This window comes from Colobus angolensis, unplaced genomic scaffold, assembly GCF_000951035.1.
Source record: "Colobus angolensis palliatus isolate OR3802 unplaced genomic scaffold, Cang.pa_1.0 Scaffold163, whole genome shotgun sequence".
In the NCBI taxonomy this organism is placed as follows: Eukaryota; Metazoa; Chordata; class Mammalia; order Primates; family Cercopithecidae; genus Colobus; species Colobus angolensis.
The window spans coordinates 9,178,429-9,192,751 of record NW_012114744.1 but is presented as its reverse complement, the minus strand read 5'-3'; the positions used below and the strand labels follow the sequence as shown (position 1 = coordinate 9,192,751).

The 14,323-nt window shown below is 35.5% G+C and overlaps 1 protein-coding gene across 1 annotated transcript in view; it reads left to right on the top strand.

Annotated features, from left to right (window-relative positions):
• IQUB (IQ motif and ubiquitin domain containing) overlaps positions 1-14,323 on the top strand; it is a 78,056-nt gene that overhangs the window by 27,659 nt on the left and 36,074 nt on the right. Inside the window, exons 4-7 of the mRNA XM_011937414.1 lie at positions 23-184; positions 270-442; positions 635-790; positions 6,451-6,661. Of these exons, the coding sequence (XP_011792804.1) occupies positions 23-184; positions 270-442; positions 635-790; positions 6,451-6,661 (702 nt within the window). The remainder of the gene's footprint in view (positions 1-22; positions 185-269; positions 443-634; positions 791-6,450; positions 6,662-14,323) is intronic.

Genomic DNA, 14,323 nt, shown 5'->3' with positions numbered 1-14,323 from the left:
AAAATTTTATTTCCATTTTTAGGAAAAATTCTTAAAAATAATGAGACTCTAGTACAACATGGAGTTAAGCCACAGGAAATTATACAAGTGGAAGTCTTTTCTACAAATCCAGATCTGTATCCAGTCAAAAGAATAGATGGATTAACTGATGTCTCACAAATCATAACTGTCACTGTCCAAACTGGTTTGTTATTTGATGTCTTTTAGAGAAAGTATTTTTGAGTCCCTTCTTGGTTGAACTTTCATTGAATCTTGGTATTATCTCTCAGGCCTTGATCGATACCAGCAGGTAGCTGTTGAGATTGTCAAATCTGACTTTCACAAACCATTTCTTGGTGGATTCAGACATAAAATAACTGGAGTAGAGTATCACCATGCTGGAACACAAACTGTACCTAAAAAGATTCCCGAAAGACTCAGTGTATTTTGTAGGGATACACAGGTAATGTTTTCATTTTTCCCTTTAGATTTTTGAAGGTATAGACTCAATAATTGTACTGTATGACTCTCTCAAATTTCTCTTAAGTAATTATATGGCAATTAATAAAAGAAAATTAACTTACATATGTAGAAAAACTCACTTATGTGTGTATATAGGGGATACTTATTTAAATTTTTAATGTTTTTCTTTTAGACAGTTTTTCAGAAAAAAAATCTCCAACAAACTACAAATACAACATCCACACAGATGACTAACATTGGTATATATGTATCAAATATGACTGATAAACTGGTAACACCAGGAAAGTATTTTTCAGCAGCAGAATACCATGCTCAAAGACTAAAGGCGGTGAGATAACTTTTATGGTGGATGAATACTAAAAGTTGGATACATAAGCTGGTTCTGAGTGTGTCTGTTTCTCCAAGCCACATTTGCCTGAGAAAGAATGCTCATGAGTATGGGTCATGTTTCACGGCTAACAAAGCAGTCTTTATCTCCATGTAAAGAACCAGAATCCTAAATGCTCCTAATCCTTCCTTTCCTCTTAGGGAAACCCAGCTTCTTTGTGTATTGCCTTTGGCCATTATTAGCTTTCTTAACACTGCTGTCCCTTGGCCTGAACGCTTGTTACAGTAGAATCACCAAGGGAACTTTCCAGACTAATTGAAACCAAATAGGACAGTAGTCGATTTTCTCTGATATTAATGTAGTCACTCCAACTCTGTTTTATTTTTTTGCATGGTCTATCATTTTTCATTCTTTCACTTTCAACCTATTTGATCTACCTCCTACCATCAATTTATTGTGAGTGAAAATGACCGGAAAGCAGTGACTTTAAGAGATTTTGATTTTCAAATGACAAGAAATCTAGAGCTAGGCTATTCAGCCCGATATCTTTAGAGACAAACTTGTAGTGAAAAAAAGTTAAATCTGTTGACTTAATTGCCCTGAAGGAAACAGTGTACCAGCGGAACCATGGGGCTAACTTTACAGCAGGCTTTGTCAGTGCCAGTTATTCCAGCCTAATAATTTTTTACTTTTTCAGTCCAAACTAATTTTCACCAAATAAAGGAATATGTGGAGTTATTATATCACTTGGGGAAGAGTGAAGTTTGAGTGGGATTTAAGGGAAGCAGTATCCTGATAGTCTCAATGCAAAACAAGGGTGTGTATAAATGGGCCAACATTAGGTCTGGACTGTGAAGTAGACCAAGGTCACCTTCCTTTGAAAACAAAGTTAAAGGAGATGGGAAATGTTTCTTTGAAGTTCTCTGAAGTTCAGCACCTTGGTTGCAAATTGAGGCTGCTTCTCTCTGTCAAAGTGATGTACAACCTCTAGGCAAGAGTGGAATGTTTCGTTCTTACTGGTGTAATTTCAAACAGGAAAGTTTCTGATAGTTTATGAATTTAGAGAACAGAGTTTCTCAGTGAGTAAGAAAATAGCAATCACTCAAAGAAGGGGATTGTTAAAATATTTTATAGTTGTAGAGTGTCCTTGGGAGAAATACTGTTTTTGTTAATTTTGTAGCTGACCTTATTAGCTCCTGTTATTCCAGCCTGACAATTTTTTACTTTCTCAGTCTAAATTAATTTTTACTTTCTTACTGTACTGGGCGTGGGTGGTGACTATGATGTCATCAGAATCATAAACTCCTTTCATCTTTCTACTCCATTAAGCTCATCATGAGCTTGTTACTGTATGAAGATAAAATGGTTGACTAATTTTCATCATGCCTGCATTCCATATGAGAAGAAGGGAAAAGTCAAGGCAGCATGTTCCATGAATGCCACCTTCAAGGATTTCCCCGGAAAGCCCCACCCAGTGACTTCTACTTGCATCCTACTGACTTGAATTATGTCATGTGACTATCCCTACTGCAAAATTGTGTGATAAATGAATTTTTAAAGTAGCATATCATTGCTCCTCAATGAGATTGAGATCTTCTTAGTAAGAGAAAGTAGAAGAGAATGGATATTAGGTAAGGAAATGGAAATTGCTGTCATTTTCCAAACTCCAAAAAATGATATTGAAAGAATAAAAGTATAAATATACAAGGACAAAGAATACATAAGAAGAGTAAATGTCAGTTGTGGTTTTTTTTTAAGTTTTAAAGCAGATGGAAAAGTGTTAACTTGACTTACTAGAACAGAGGGAGTGAAAATCTAAATGCCTGCCAACGAGGATGGCATCAAGAACCAAGTAGATTTGCCCCATAGAGTCTTGCAAGGTGAACTGGAGTTTCTGTGGGAGGTGGAAGTGAGGCGTGACCTATAAACAGAGGGATTTGTTAAAAGCTAATATAGGGAGTACATTTCCATTAAATAAGTTCTTTTAACTTTGATTCCTTTCTACTTGGGTCATGTTTACTTTTTTAATAGGTTTTGAGTTCACTATTTACTATTTTAAATCTTTCTTGTTTCAAGAAAGATGTTATGTGTGACTACTGATATTTTTGGGCTCATTCTTGCTATTTCATTTTGTTTCATTTACTAATTATTCTTATTTGTTTATGCTTTTTTAGCCTATTCTTTTTGTTGGTTTGATTAAATGTTTCTTTTTTTGTTCTTTCGTAGTTCAGAAATAAGTATTTTATTTTTTCTAGTGGTTAATGTTACAAAAAAGGGGTCCTGATCCAGATCCCAAGATAGGGTTCTTGGATCTCCCACAAGAACTAATTCAGGGCAAGTCTGTAGAATAAAGTAAAAGCAAGTTTATTTAGAAAGTAAAGGAACAAAAGAATGGCTACTCCACAGACAGAGCAGACCTGAGGGTTGCCCGGTGTCAGTTGCCCATTTTTATGGTTATTTCTTCATGATATGCTAAACAAGGAGTGGATTATTCATGCCTCCCATTTTTAGACCATGTAGGGTAACTTCCTGATGTTGCCATGGCATTTGTAAACCATCCTGGCGCTGGTGGGAGTGTAGTAGTGAGGATGACCGGAGGTCACTGTCGTTGCCATGTTGGTTTTGGTGGGATTTAGCCAGCTTCTTTACTGCAACCTGTTTTATTAGCAAGGTCTTTATGACCTGTGTCTTGTACTGACCTCTTATCTCATCCTGTGGCTTGCAATGCCTAGCAGTCTGGAATGCAGCCCAGTATGTTTCAGCCTCATTTTACCCAGCTCCTATTCAAGATGGAGTTGCTCTGGTTCACACGCCTCTGACAGTTACTCATACACGTTTTTTAACATAACTAAATTTTTTATACCAAGTGCGTATCTAATCAGGCTATATATCGTTTCCATGAATAAGTCAAGAACCTTATTAGGCTTTTCTTCATTTCCTGCCCCATCCTTTCTTTGTTTCCTCTTTCAAGAAGCTGTCAGGATTTTCACTTTATCCTTGGTATTTGGCAAACTTACTGTAATATGCTTGAGACTTGATGATGGACCCTTTCTGAGAGTCCATGTCTTGCTGTGGGAAATGTTCCTTTATTATGTTTTTATGAATTTCTGTAATCAATTTTCCTCATTTTGTCTGGAACTTATCTCAGAAATATTTTTGAATGAGGCCAGATGCCGAGACTCAGGCTTGTAATCCCAGTACTTTGGGAGGCTGAGGTAGGCAGATCGCTTGAGGCCAGAAGTTGGAGACCAAGCTCGGCAACATGGTGAAACCCTGTCTCTACTAAAAATACAAGAATTAGCCAGGCATAGTGGCACTTGCCTGTAGTCCCAACTGCTCAGGAGGGGAAGCATGAGAATCACTTGAAGCCAGGAGGCGGAGGCTGCAGTGAGCTGAGATCACGCCACTGTACTCTAGCCTGGGTGAGAGTGAGACTTTGCCTAAAAAGAAAAAAAAAAAAAATTAAAAAAAAAGAAACATTTTGGAATGCTGGGATTTATCTTTCATGTCTCTTATTTTTCATTCATTCATTTAAATTTTTATGAATCTTTGTCCTGCATGCTAAAAGATTTTCTCACCTAATTTTCTTGTCTACTTATTACTTCTTAGGTTCTGCACATTCTGCAGATCAGCTTACAAGAAACTACTAGTTCTCTGTCAATACCCATTTTTCCCTTCTCTTATTGTAGTAGAGCTTTATCTGAGCATGTGGCTGCTCCACTGATGACCACATTTCATCACCTCCCTTGTGTATCAGTGAGGCCATATAACTAAGACCTGGACAGCGAGATGTGAGGGACAATGTGAACCACTTACAGTTATCATTCTTAAAATGCTCTTTGTTCCTTTTCCCTCTGTTTACTGGTTGGAAGCTGGTAAGTGGACCAGCCATCTGGGACATATAAGTAGGAAACCATTTGTTAAATATGACAGAGCTTTCCTACCAGCCCTAAACTGCTGTGCTGATCCCGGGATTGTCACGTGAAAGGGAAAAAACTTCTGTGTTTAAACAAATGTGTTTTGGTGTTTTAGATAAGTTTAACAAGTTTAGTAGCACTCAGGCTAATCCGTATTCTATTAATTTTTTAAATTTCAAAAATAAAAATTTTGCCAGTCTTTTTTCTTGGCTCATTATATTATTTTATACTGATAGCCTTTCCTTTCTCTGTGAAAATACTAACTATATTTAGTCTGCTCTTGTATTTTGTTTTGTTTTGATTTACTCTAGTAGTTCTAAAACTTTATTATAAGCATCATCTGGAGGGCTCATGAATATATAGAATCCTGTGCTGCCCCAGGAGTTTCTGATCAATAGCTCTGGGGTGGGGCCTGAAAATTTGCATTTCTAATAATTTTCTAGATGCTGCTGATGTGTTTGAGATTCTTAATGTCCAGTGTGCCGATAGCATATTGGTTCACCTAGTCTGACCCCATGATTTTAGGGGACATGTAAAGCTTGATTATGGGAGAAAGCTAGTTTTCCAGATGGGGGCTTTTTTTTTTCATCCTGGGTATCACCTTCTGGGACACTCACCACTCTTGCCTAGGGACGAATATCTCTGTTGCTCCTTGCCTAACTATTTTACAGGAACCTATCCTTTTCGCATTTTTTAAACAGTCACCTGGTTAGTGGCCATTCTGCTCAGACCATCCATCAGTGTTGGGCTTAGAGCAGTCCTAGAGCCCCTTCTGTATTTTCTGACCTGCTTCTCCAGTGCATGATTAGGTTACAGACTCTTTCTTCAATTCATTCTACTAGCCTCTTTTGTTGAAGGGATTCTTCAAAGTTTCTCTTCTTTTGGGGGACCCCTTCAGTTTGATCCAGTATCTTTGTTGATATCTGCTTTACATAGTTTTTCTATAATTATTAGGCATTAGGATGAGAGTAAGGGATGCATCAGCATAAGCTCTATCATCAGTCTTCATCTGACCTCTTCACATTTTATTTTTGAGTTTAGTAAAATTATAAACTCTCAGAAAAAAATGATAAACTCTCTCAGCTATATCATAGACTTTTTGAGGGTTTAGTACTATGGTGCACTTCCAAACATATTCATGTTTGATACAGTTTAATAAATATTTGTTTGCCTCAGTCTCCATTTTATCTAACCTGCCTTTGATGGTTTCAACACATACCTACCTGATGTGCATTTAGGAAATACAGTTTTGTTATAAACATGAGCCTAAGCTAGTGGCATTTAAGATAAGATGGAGATAATTAATATTTATAACAATAATAGTATTGAGGACTCATGATGTATCAGGCTTGGGTTAAGCACTTTATATGTATACTCTTATTATCACTGTTTCACATATGAGAGTACTAAAGCATAGAGATGGCAAGTAACTTATCCAAAATCAAACAACTAGTGAGTAGCAGAAGGAAGATTCAAACTAAGTTTTACTCCAGAGTCTATTCTGTTAAGGATTGTACAAACATCCTTCTGTGAAAGTGTGTTTGTGAGAATTCAAAGTCAAATACCAGTGACATGCATTATACATGTTTTTTATGTTAGTGTTTGTGAAAATATCTATTTAGTCTAGGGCTAAAACTAGACTCAGTATTTTCTTATGGAATTGGAATTGAAATAATCATCATTACCTTTAATGTCTGATCAAAAAGTTGATGATAGACACTTTCTATTTCCTTTTAACTATAGGTGATAGTGATACAGACTTACTATAGGCAATGGCATGCTAAAATCTTCGTAGAGAATTTAAGAAGACAGAAAAGCTTGAGGTTGGAATGGGAAACACAGCAAGAACTAAGGAAGATAAGAGAAAAAGAAGAATGGATAAAATTGGACTATCACCGGAGGCATAATCCTAAAACAAATGAAGATTTTGAATTTCTTTATAATGCATTAGAATGTAAGTTTGACAAGGCTTTGCAAAAAATATTTTTACATTTTTCATTAATAGGAAAAATAGATTTACTGCAGACAAAAGGAAGGTTATTATTTTAGGGAGATGTCTTGGAGATTTACACTAGAGAATTTTGAAAGATGAATACCACTTTATATTTGGAATAAGAATTAAGGCTGAAATGAAATTAGAAATGCTTTTATATTAACAATTAAAATGTACATACTGCTTTGTGAATTATGCAGTTTTAGTATATTATTTCATTTGGTCCTCATTCATGTGAGATAAAGGCAGAAAGTACTGTGTAATCTGGTTTTCTTGTGGTTTGGGAATTTGTGAACTCAAAGTTGAGTTGTTCTTTAATCCCTCAATCCAGTATCCTGTCTGATTTTGCTCTTTGGAGAAGGGGCTTGGCAATATTTTTAAAATTCCCCCTTATTAATAATACTATATAAATGTATATTCTCTACACCTTGACTTTTATACCTTATTTCTTCTACAGTGTATGTGCTAGTCATGGATAAATTAAAAGTTTCAGTTATTTGAACAAGCCAGGCACTCTTTACTCAGGCAGTAGATACACCATTCCCCTTCTTGGAGGTGTTTCTCCATTGCCCACCTTTGGATCTCAGGTTAAATGTCACCTCCTTAAAGGTTTTTGTGAATGACAACATAAGTTGGATATCGTTTTGTCGTTTTATGGTCTTCATTGCACCTGAAACTTTTCATTTATATCACCACAGTTGGTAATACTACGTCTTTTTTTCAGTCTCAGTTATTTCTTTAGTAATAATACATCTTTTGTTTAAGATTTATTTATACCATGAGGGAATAATTCATTTATTTTTTGATGAGCTGTCTTTTACTGTGCTTAGCTTGTATGCCCAACAAGTGTTTGTAAAATGAATGAATGAATGAATGAATAAAAGGAAGAAACCCAGGGTTGTACTAATGCAACTATCTCTAGCTTCTGCTTTGCCAGCAGTACCTGGTAAGGTGGATATAACTGAAGCAGAAGAGTTATGTAATGCACCAGATATCTGAGAGTGGAGAAATTAGACCCTTATGAAGACATAGAAAAATTTAAAACCTAGAAGTAGCCTCAATTGACTTTTGTAGTTGAATGGGATATTTTAGTCCAAGGAAATAAGTTTTTGACTTCTCTCTGATTATTTATAACACTAAGCAAATTTTCTTCCATTCATTTGTTTCATTACATACTATTTTTTTTTTTGTAGATGTTATATGTTCTGTTCCTCAAGTTGCAATTTCCTTTCTAATTGGATACATTTTTAAGCATCAGATATTGAGTCTGTTTTTATAGCTATAATATTCTATTTACCAAAAATAATATAATTAAACATTAGGGCTAATAAACAATATTAATAAATTCGTTCTCCTGGTAACATAAAAATTGAGTGGCTTTAGGAATATTTACAGCTTATGGTAAACATTTACAACTACTATGGTAGTTTTTGAGGTAACTGTTAAGCCTGCTCCCTAGAATTGTGTGTCTGTTTTCTCTTTTATCCTAATCATCATCCTCTGAAAATACTGCTTATTTTACTTCAAACTTCACTTCTACTCCCATTTTTTCTATCAGAAGATAACAAAGATTATTAAGTGTCAGTAGTTCAATAGAGAACATCATTAGCCAGGTATCTATGAAAGGTCTTATTGACAAGTTTAAAACTAACATTCTATTAGAGCAGAGCTCTATTAAAATAATACTCTAAATTCATATGTGACTAAAGGATACCATTGTTATTTTTGTGTGGTTAATAACTGTGCAAAATAATAGAAAATATGTTGAATGAGCTTCTGCCTTTTCTACTTATTAGTGATGTTAGTTAGGACAAGTTACTCACTTCTCCCAAACCTCAATTTCTTCATCTATGAAAGGAAATTAATAATTTTTGGCATGTCTACTTCAGAGGGCTTAATAGAGTAAAAAGGATAAAATATTACATTTATGAAAATATTTTAAAAAGTTCAAGGACCTATACATATGTGAGCTATTGTTGTATGGCAAATGATTTTATACAGAATTTTCATACTATAGTAAAACAGATATATAAGTCCACATATGCTTTATATATGGAAGAAAATGAAATGCATGAAGTTTCTTATATAAAAGAGACGTCTTTCGGGTTTTTCTAGTCCTAAAATTCTAAATTAAAAGCCTTGGAATAATAATTTTTAAGTTCTGTTAAAAAAATCTGTGGTTCACAAACTCAATAATTTATATTGCTCTTCTGTAATTTCATTTCATATTCATAACTCCATTCCTTGGAACTGCTGCCCTCTTGTGGCTCATAATGATAATTGTATACTTTGAGCTGTAATTCATAATATGAAACTTCACTTTTTCTCAAGGTAACCTGTTTTTCAGTAATGAAAGCAAAATGATAACAATTTAAGAAAATAAACTTAGCTGTATAAGGTAATATGTCGAAGATGAGGCTATCTCCAGGCAATAATATTTTATTTTTATGTCTTTTTATAGCAATATGTTGAGGGTGATCTCTTTTATCGTTCTGAATTGTCACTAGGGCCATTACTTGGAAAAAAAGGTGCTAAGTATCCCGTATTCTAAATAGAATAATTGGGGTTGTTTTGTCTATTTAAAAATTTTATATAGGTACAGTTATGCAGAATAGAATTTTTTGTGTTTGTTTTTCAAAATTCAGTATTATGTCATGAGACCGATCCTTTTATTGTGAGTAGTTGCCATTTGTTTATTCTCATTTCTGGATAGTGTGCCATTGTGTGGAGGAGCCATAAATTATGTGTCCATTTTACTGTGGATTTGGTCCTTCCCACCCCGTCCCCCACAACTAGTTTTTGGCAAATATAAGTAGTAAACTTTGGATACTTTTGGATATATATATATATTTTCACCAAAAGATGTTTGTAGTAGTACTACTTGTGTGTATGTACACACACACACACACATACACACACACATTTCTCTCAGGGTGTAAACCTAGCAGTGGAATTGCTGGTTCATAGGATATACATAATTCAGCTTTAGCGAATCCCACCAGATAGTTTTTTAGAAGTTGTATCATTTTAAACTCCTATGGAAGAGTGTGAGAGTTTTAATTGCTCTGTCGTCCACTCCAACATTGGACGCTTCTGTCTTTTTCACTGTAGCCTTTCTGGAGGGTGCTATCAAGCTGCCTTATTTTTGACTGAGGCTCCAATAGGTGAGATATCAAGATACCAGAGTCAATGAGAGTCAATCTCTCTCTCCCTCGTAAAGAATTTACAAAGGAAGTAAAATAGGACCTATTTATTGGTTAATGGGTCACTTAACAAAATAAAAGGTATAAGAAGGGCTAGGAGAGATTTGAAGAGGTTAGTAAGGTAGGTTTTTTTTGGAGAGAGCCATTGCTCTCCATTTGGGGAGAGCCATTGCTAGTGAGAGGAGCTTCAAGGGAGTACTCTTGGTGAGCTTTGAAATATTCCCTGTGTTTGGGGAACAACGAGGATTGTTGCCTGAACCTTGACCAGGATGGTAGACTGGGGTCTGACTCCAAACAAGGAAACCCAGAGAACTAGAGGAGGGCTTTCAGACTTCTTTGATATTGGAGAGTGCTGCTGCATTATTTATAGCACTCCCAGGATTTTTAAAACAGAGATGTATCTTTGTTTTCTATCAAAAGGCGACTATACAGTAGAGAAAATGAGAGAGTGAGCATGCAACAGGGTAATCTGAAGTGCTCTTGGTCCTGTTTAATAGGGCCAGCTATAGAAATGAAAGGATCTTGTCAGAAAGAAGCTTGAAGTGAACAGCTAGATTATCCCTAAGTGGCTACTTGGAGTGCAAATACATCTGTCTTGGGCCAGGGGAGTTGCGGTTCAGCTCAAGAGCCTCAGGGTGGTGAGTTTGAATCATCTGACAGGCCTGGAGAGTGGGGGTTTATCCAGCCAAATAAAAACTGCCCTTTCCCATTCACTCATCTCCCAAAGGAGTACAGGGGAGAAACAGCAGCTAGTGGTGAGGAAAGGAAGTGAGAGGCATGGGTGTGTTCAGAGGATCTACTCTTTTCCCACAGTCTTCAGGCAGGTTTCCATTCTTTCAGGCATTGGCATGTCCTTTCATTCTTTTAACAGTGTCTTTCTTAGAGCAAAAGGTTTTAATTTCAATAAGTCCTATTAGTTTCTTCTCATGTGAATCATGCTTTTGGTGTTATATCTAAAAGCTCATCACCAAACTTAAGGTCACACAGCTTTTCTCCTATGTGTTCTGGAAGTTTTATATTATATTTTGAATTTAGGTATATTATCCAGTTTGAAATAAACTTTGTATGAGAGGTGAGGTATGTGTTGAGATGAATTTTTAAACTTTTTGCTTTTGAACATCCAGTTTTCCTTTAGCATTTTTTGAAAACACTGTCATTTCTCCATTGTATTGCCTTTGCATCTTTGTTAAGATCGTAGTCTATTCGGGCTACTATAACAAAATGCCATAGACATAAATAACAGAAATTTATTCTTTAGAGTTCTCAAGTTTGGAAACTCCAAGGTCAGGGCACCAGCCAACTCCGTGTCTGGGGATGGTTTGTTTCCTGGTTCGTAGATGGTGCCTTCTCACTGTGATCTCACATAGCCGAAGGGATGAAGAGCTTTCTTGGGTCTATCTAATAAGGGCAATAATCCCATTCATGAGGGTACCACCGTCATTATCTGATCACATCCCCAAAGGCTCCACATCCTGTTATTGCCTTATCTTTATATACTGTCAAACTTGATTTGCCAAAATTTTGTTTTAGAATTTTTGCATCTACATTCCTAAGGGATATTGGTCTGTGATTTTTTTTCCTTGTTATGTTACTCTCTGGTTTTAGTATTTGGATAATGCAAATCTCCTCTGTGCTCTTCAATTTTCTAAAACAGTTTGTGTAAAATTAGTAGGATTTCTTCATAAAATGTTAGGAGTTCAACAGTGACACCAACTAGGTCTGGAGTTTTCTTTGTGGGAAGGTTTAAACTATAAATTCAATTTCTTTAATAGATATAGGGGTATTCATGTGACTTATTTATCATTGAGTAAGCTTTGATAGTTACTGTCTTTAAAGGAATTGGTAATTTTATCTGAGTTGTTGAATTTATTGGCATAAAAATGTTAATAACGTTCCATGTTATCCTTTTAATACGTATCGGATCTATAGTGATGTTACCTTAATACCTGGTAATTTTGTGTCTCCTCCTTTTTTTCCTGATCAGTCTGCCTAGGAATTTATCAGTTTTATTACTCTTCCCCTGGTTTTTCCCAGTTCTTTTTCTCTGTTCCATTTTGTTAATTTCTATTGTTATTTATTTCCTTCATTATGCTTACCTTTGGTTCAGTTTACTCCTCTTCCAGTCCTGTGGTGGAAGCTGAGGTCATTTGATTTGAGAACTTTCTTCTTTCCTAATTATAGGTGTTTGGTGCTGTAAATTTTCCCGTAAGTGCTGCTTCATCTGCATCCTCACATTTTGATACGTTGAGTTGACATTTTCTTTCAGTTCAAAATACTTTCTGATTATCCTTTTGATTATTTCTTGACCCATGGAATATTTAGAAGTAGGTTATTTAATTGCTACATACTTGGGGATTTTTCAGGTATCTTTCTGTTACTGATTTCTAATTTTATTATAATGAGAGAATGTAATTTTGTATAATTTGAGTTTTGTTTTTTGTTTTTTTTTTTCCTTCTGAGACGGTGTTTCACCTTTGTTGCCCAGGCTGGAGTGCAATGGCATGATCTTGGCTCACCACAACCTCTGACTCCCAGGTTCAGTGATTCTCCTGCCTCAGCCCCCTGAGTAGCTGGGATTACAAGCACACGCCACCACACGGGGCTAATACTGTATTTTCAGTAGAGATAGGGTTTCTCCATGTTGGTAAGGCTGGTCTTAAACTCCCGATCTCTGGTGATCTGCCCACTTCTGCCTTCCAAAGTGGCACGCCTGGGATTACAGGCCTGAGCCACCGTGCCCCACCAATTTGAGTTCTTTTAAATTTATTGAGACTTATTTTAACAACTAGAATACAAATGGCATTGGAGAATATTCTGTGTGCTTGTAGGAAGAATTTACTTTCTATTGTGTTTGGGTGTAGTAATCAATAAATGGCAATTAGATCAAGTTGGTTGATAATGTTGTTTAGATTTTCTATGTTTTTACAAATTTCCCATTTATTTATTGAAGCTAAAACTATGTAAACCTCTATGGATGGAAGAGAAGCCTACTGTCTATGGGGAGGAATCCACGAGCAGGACAGAATTTATTCTGCAAATTCAAAACCAGGGTTGCTGCATGTGAGAGGCGAACTATAAATGTGGCACATAAGTATTTTTAGGAATAGTTCAGAAAATCCAAAAAAATGTGGAATAAACTGAAACTTATGATACATGCCAATGACTAAAGTGACTTTGGGAATATTTGTTCAGAATAATGAGCAGTGGGCTGCAATTTCAACCTGTTTTGCTTTCATGTCTATGCAGAGCATAGCACAAACATGGCTTAAGTGAGTTTGGGTTCCCAGTCCAGATGTATATTCCAAGGTAACAGAGTAATGATCAAAACTGTTCTCAGTAAACTTTAGTCATGAAGAATGGGCGAAGTGCCCAGAAGACATGATCTGTCAGAGAAGACTTATGGTTGATTATTACAAACATTACAGCTTTTTATAAATCCCTCCTCCTTTTGACAGGTACATGACTGACATTTGAGGATTATTTATACCAAATTTCCCCAAGTTTACCTTGCTGAAATGTTTGTTGCATCCTATGCATTTTGACATGTAGCGTTTTTTTATTAATATTGTTATGCTTTTTACTTTTCTTTGATTAAATTGTTATTTTTGATATTTCTTCAATTAACAAGCAATTGGAATATTTCTATTTAAACTTTTGTTATTCTAGTTTAATTGTTCTGTGGCAAAAATGTAGTTTGTAACATTTCTGATTTCTACTACACTGATATATCTATATAAATGGTTTATTGAACTTGGAAAATGAGGTTACATTTTCAGCTTTTGTTGTTCAGAGCTTGATGTATGACAATTTAATTTTTAAAAATCATTGTTAAAATATCTTATGCTTTTAATTTTTTTACTTGGCTCTGTCATAGATTAATGCATGTGTATTTTATCTATTTTTTAATTATATAAAATATACTCCCCAACATTGTGTTGATAATTGATAGAATTTTTTAAAAGCATACTTGATGGTATATGATTTCCTGTATAAACATTCATGACAGTCAGATGTTTTATCATAAAATCACCTTCTACCTAAAAGACCTGAATTTTGAGGTTCTCCCCCCAGTTTTATGTTTTAATATTGCTACTTCTGCTTTCTTTTTTGTTCATATCTGCTAACTTTTCTTTCTTTTTTTCATACTTTAAGTTCTAGGGTACATGTGCACAACGTGCAGGTTTGTTACATATGTGTACATGTGCCATGTTGGTGTGCTGCACCCATTAACTAGTCATTTACATTAGGTATATCTCCTAATGCTATCCCTCTCTCCTCCCCCCTCCCCACATAGGACCTGGTGTGTGATGTTCCCCTTCCTGTGTCCAAGTGTTCTCATTGTTCAATTCCCACCTATGAGTGAGAACATGTGGTATTTGGTTTTCTGTTCTTGTGATAGTTTGCTGAGAATGATGGTTTC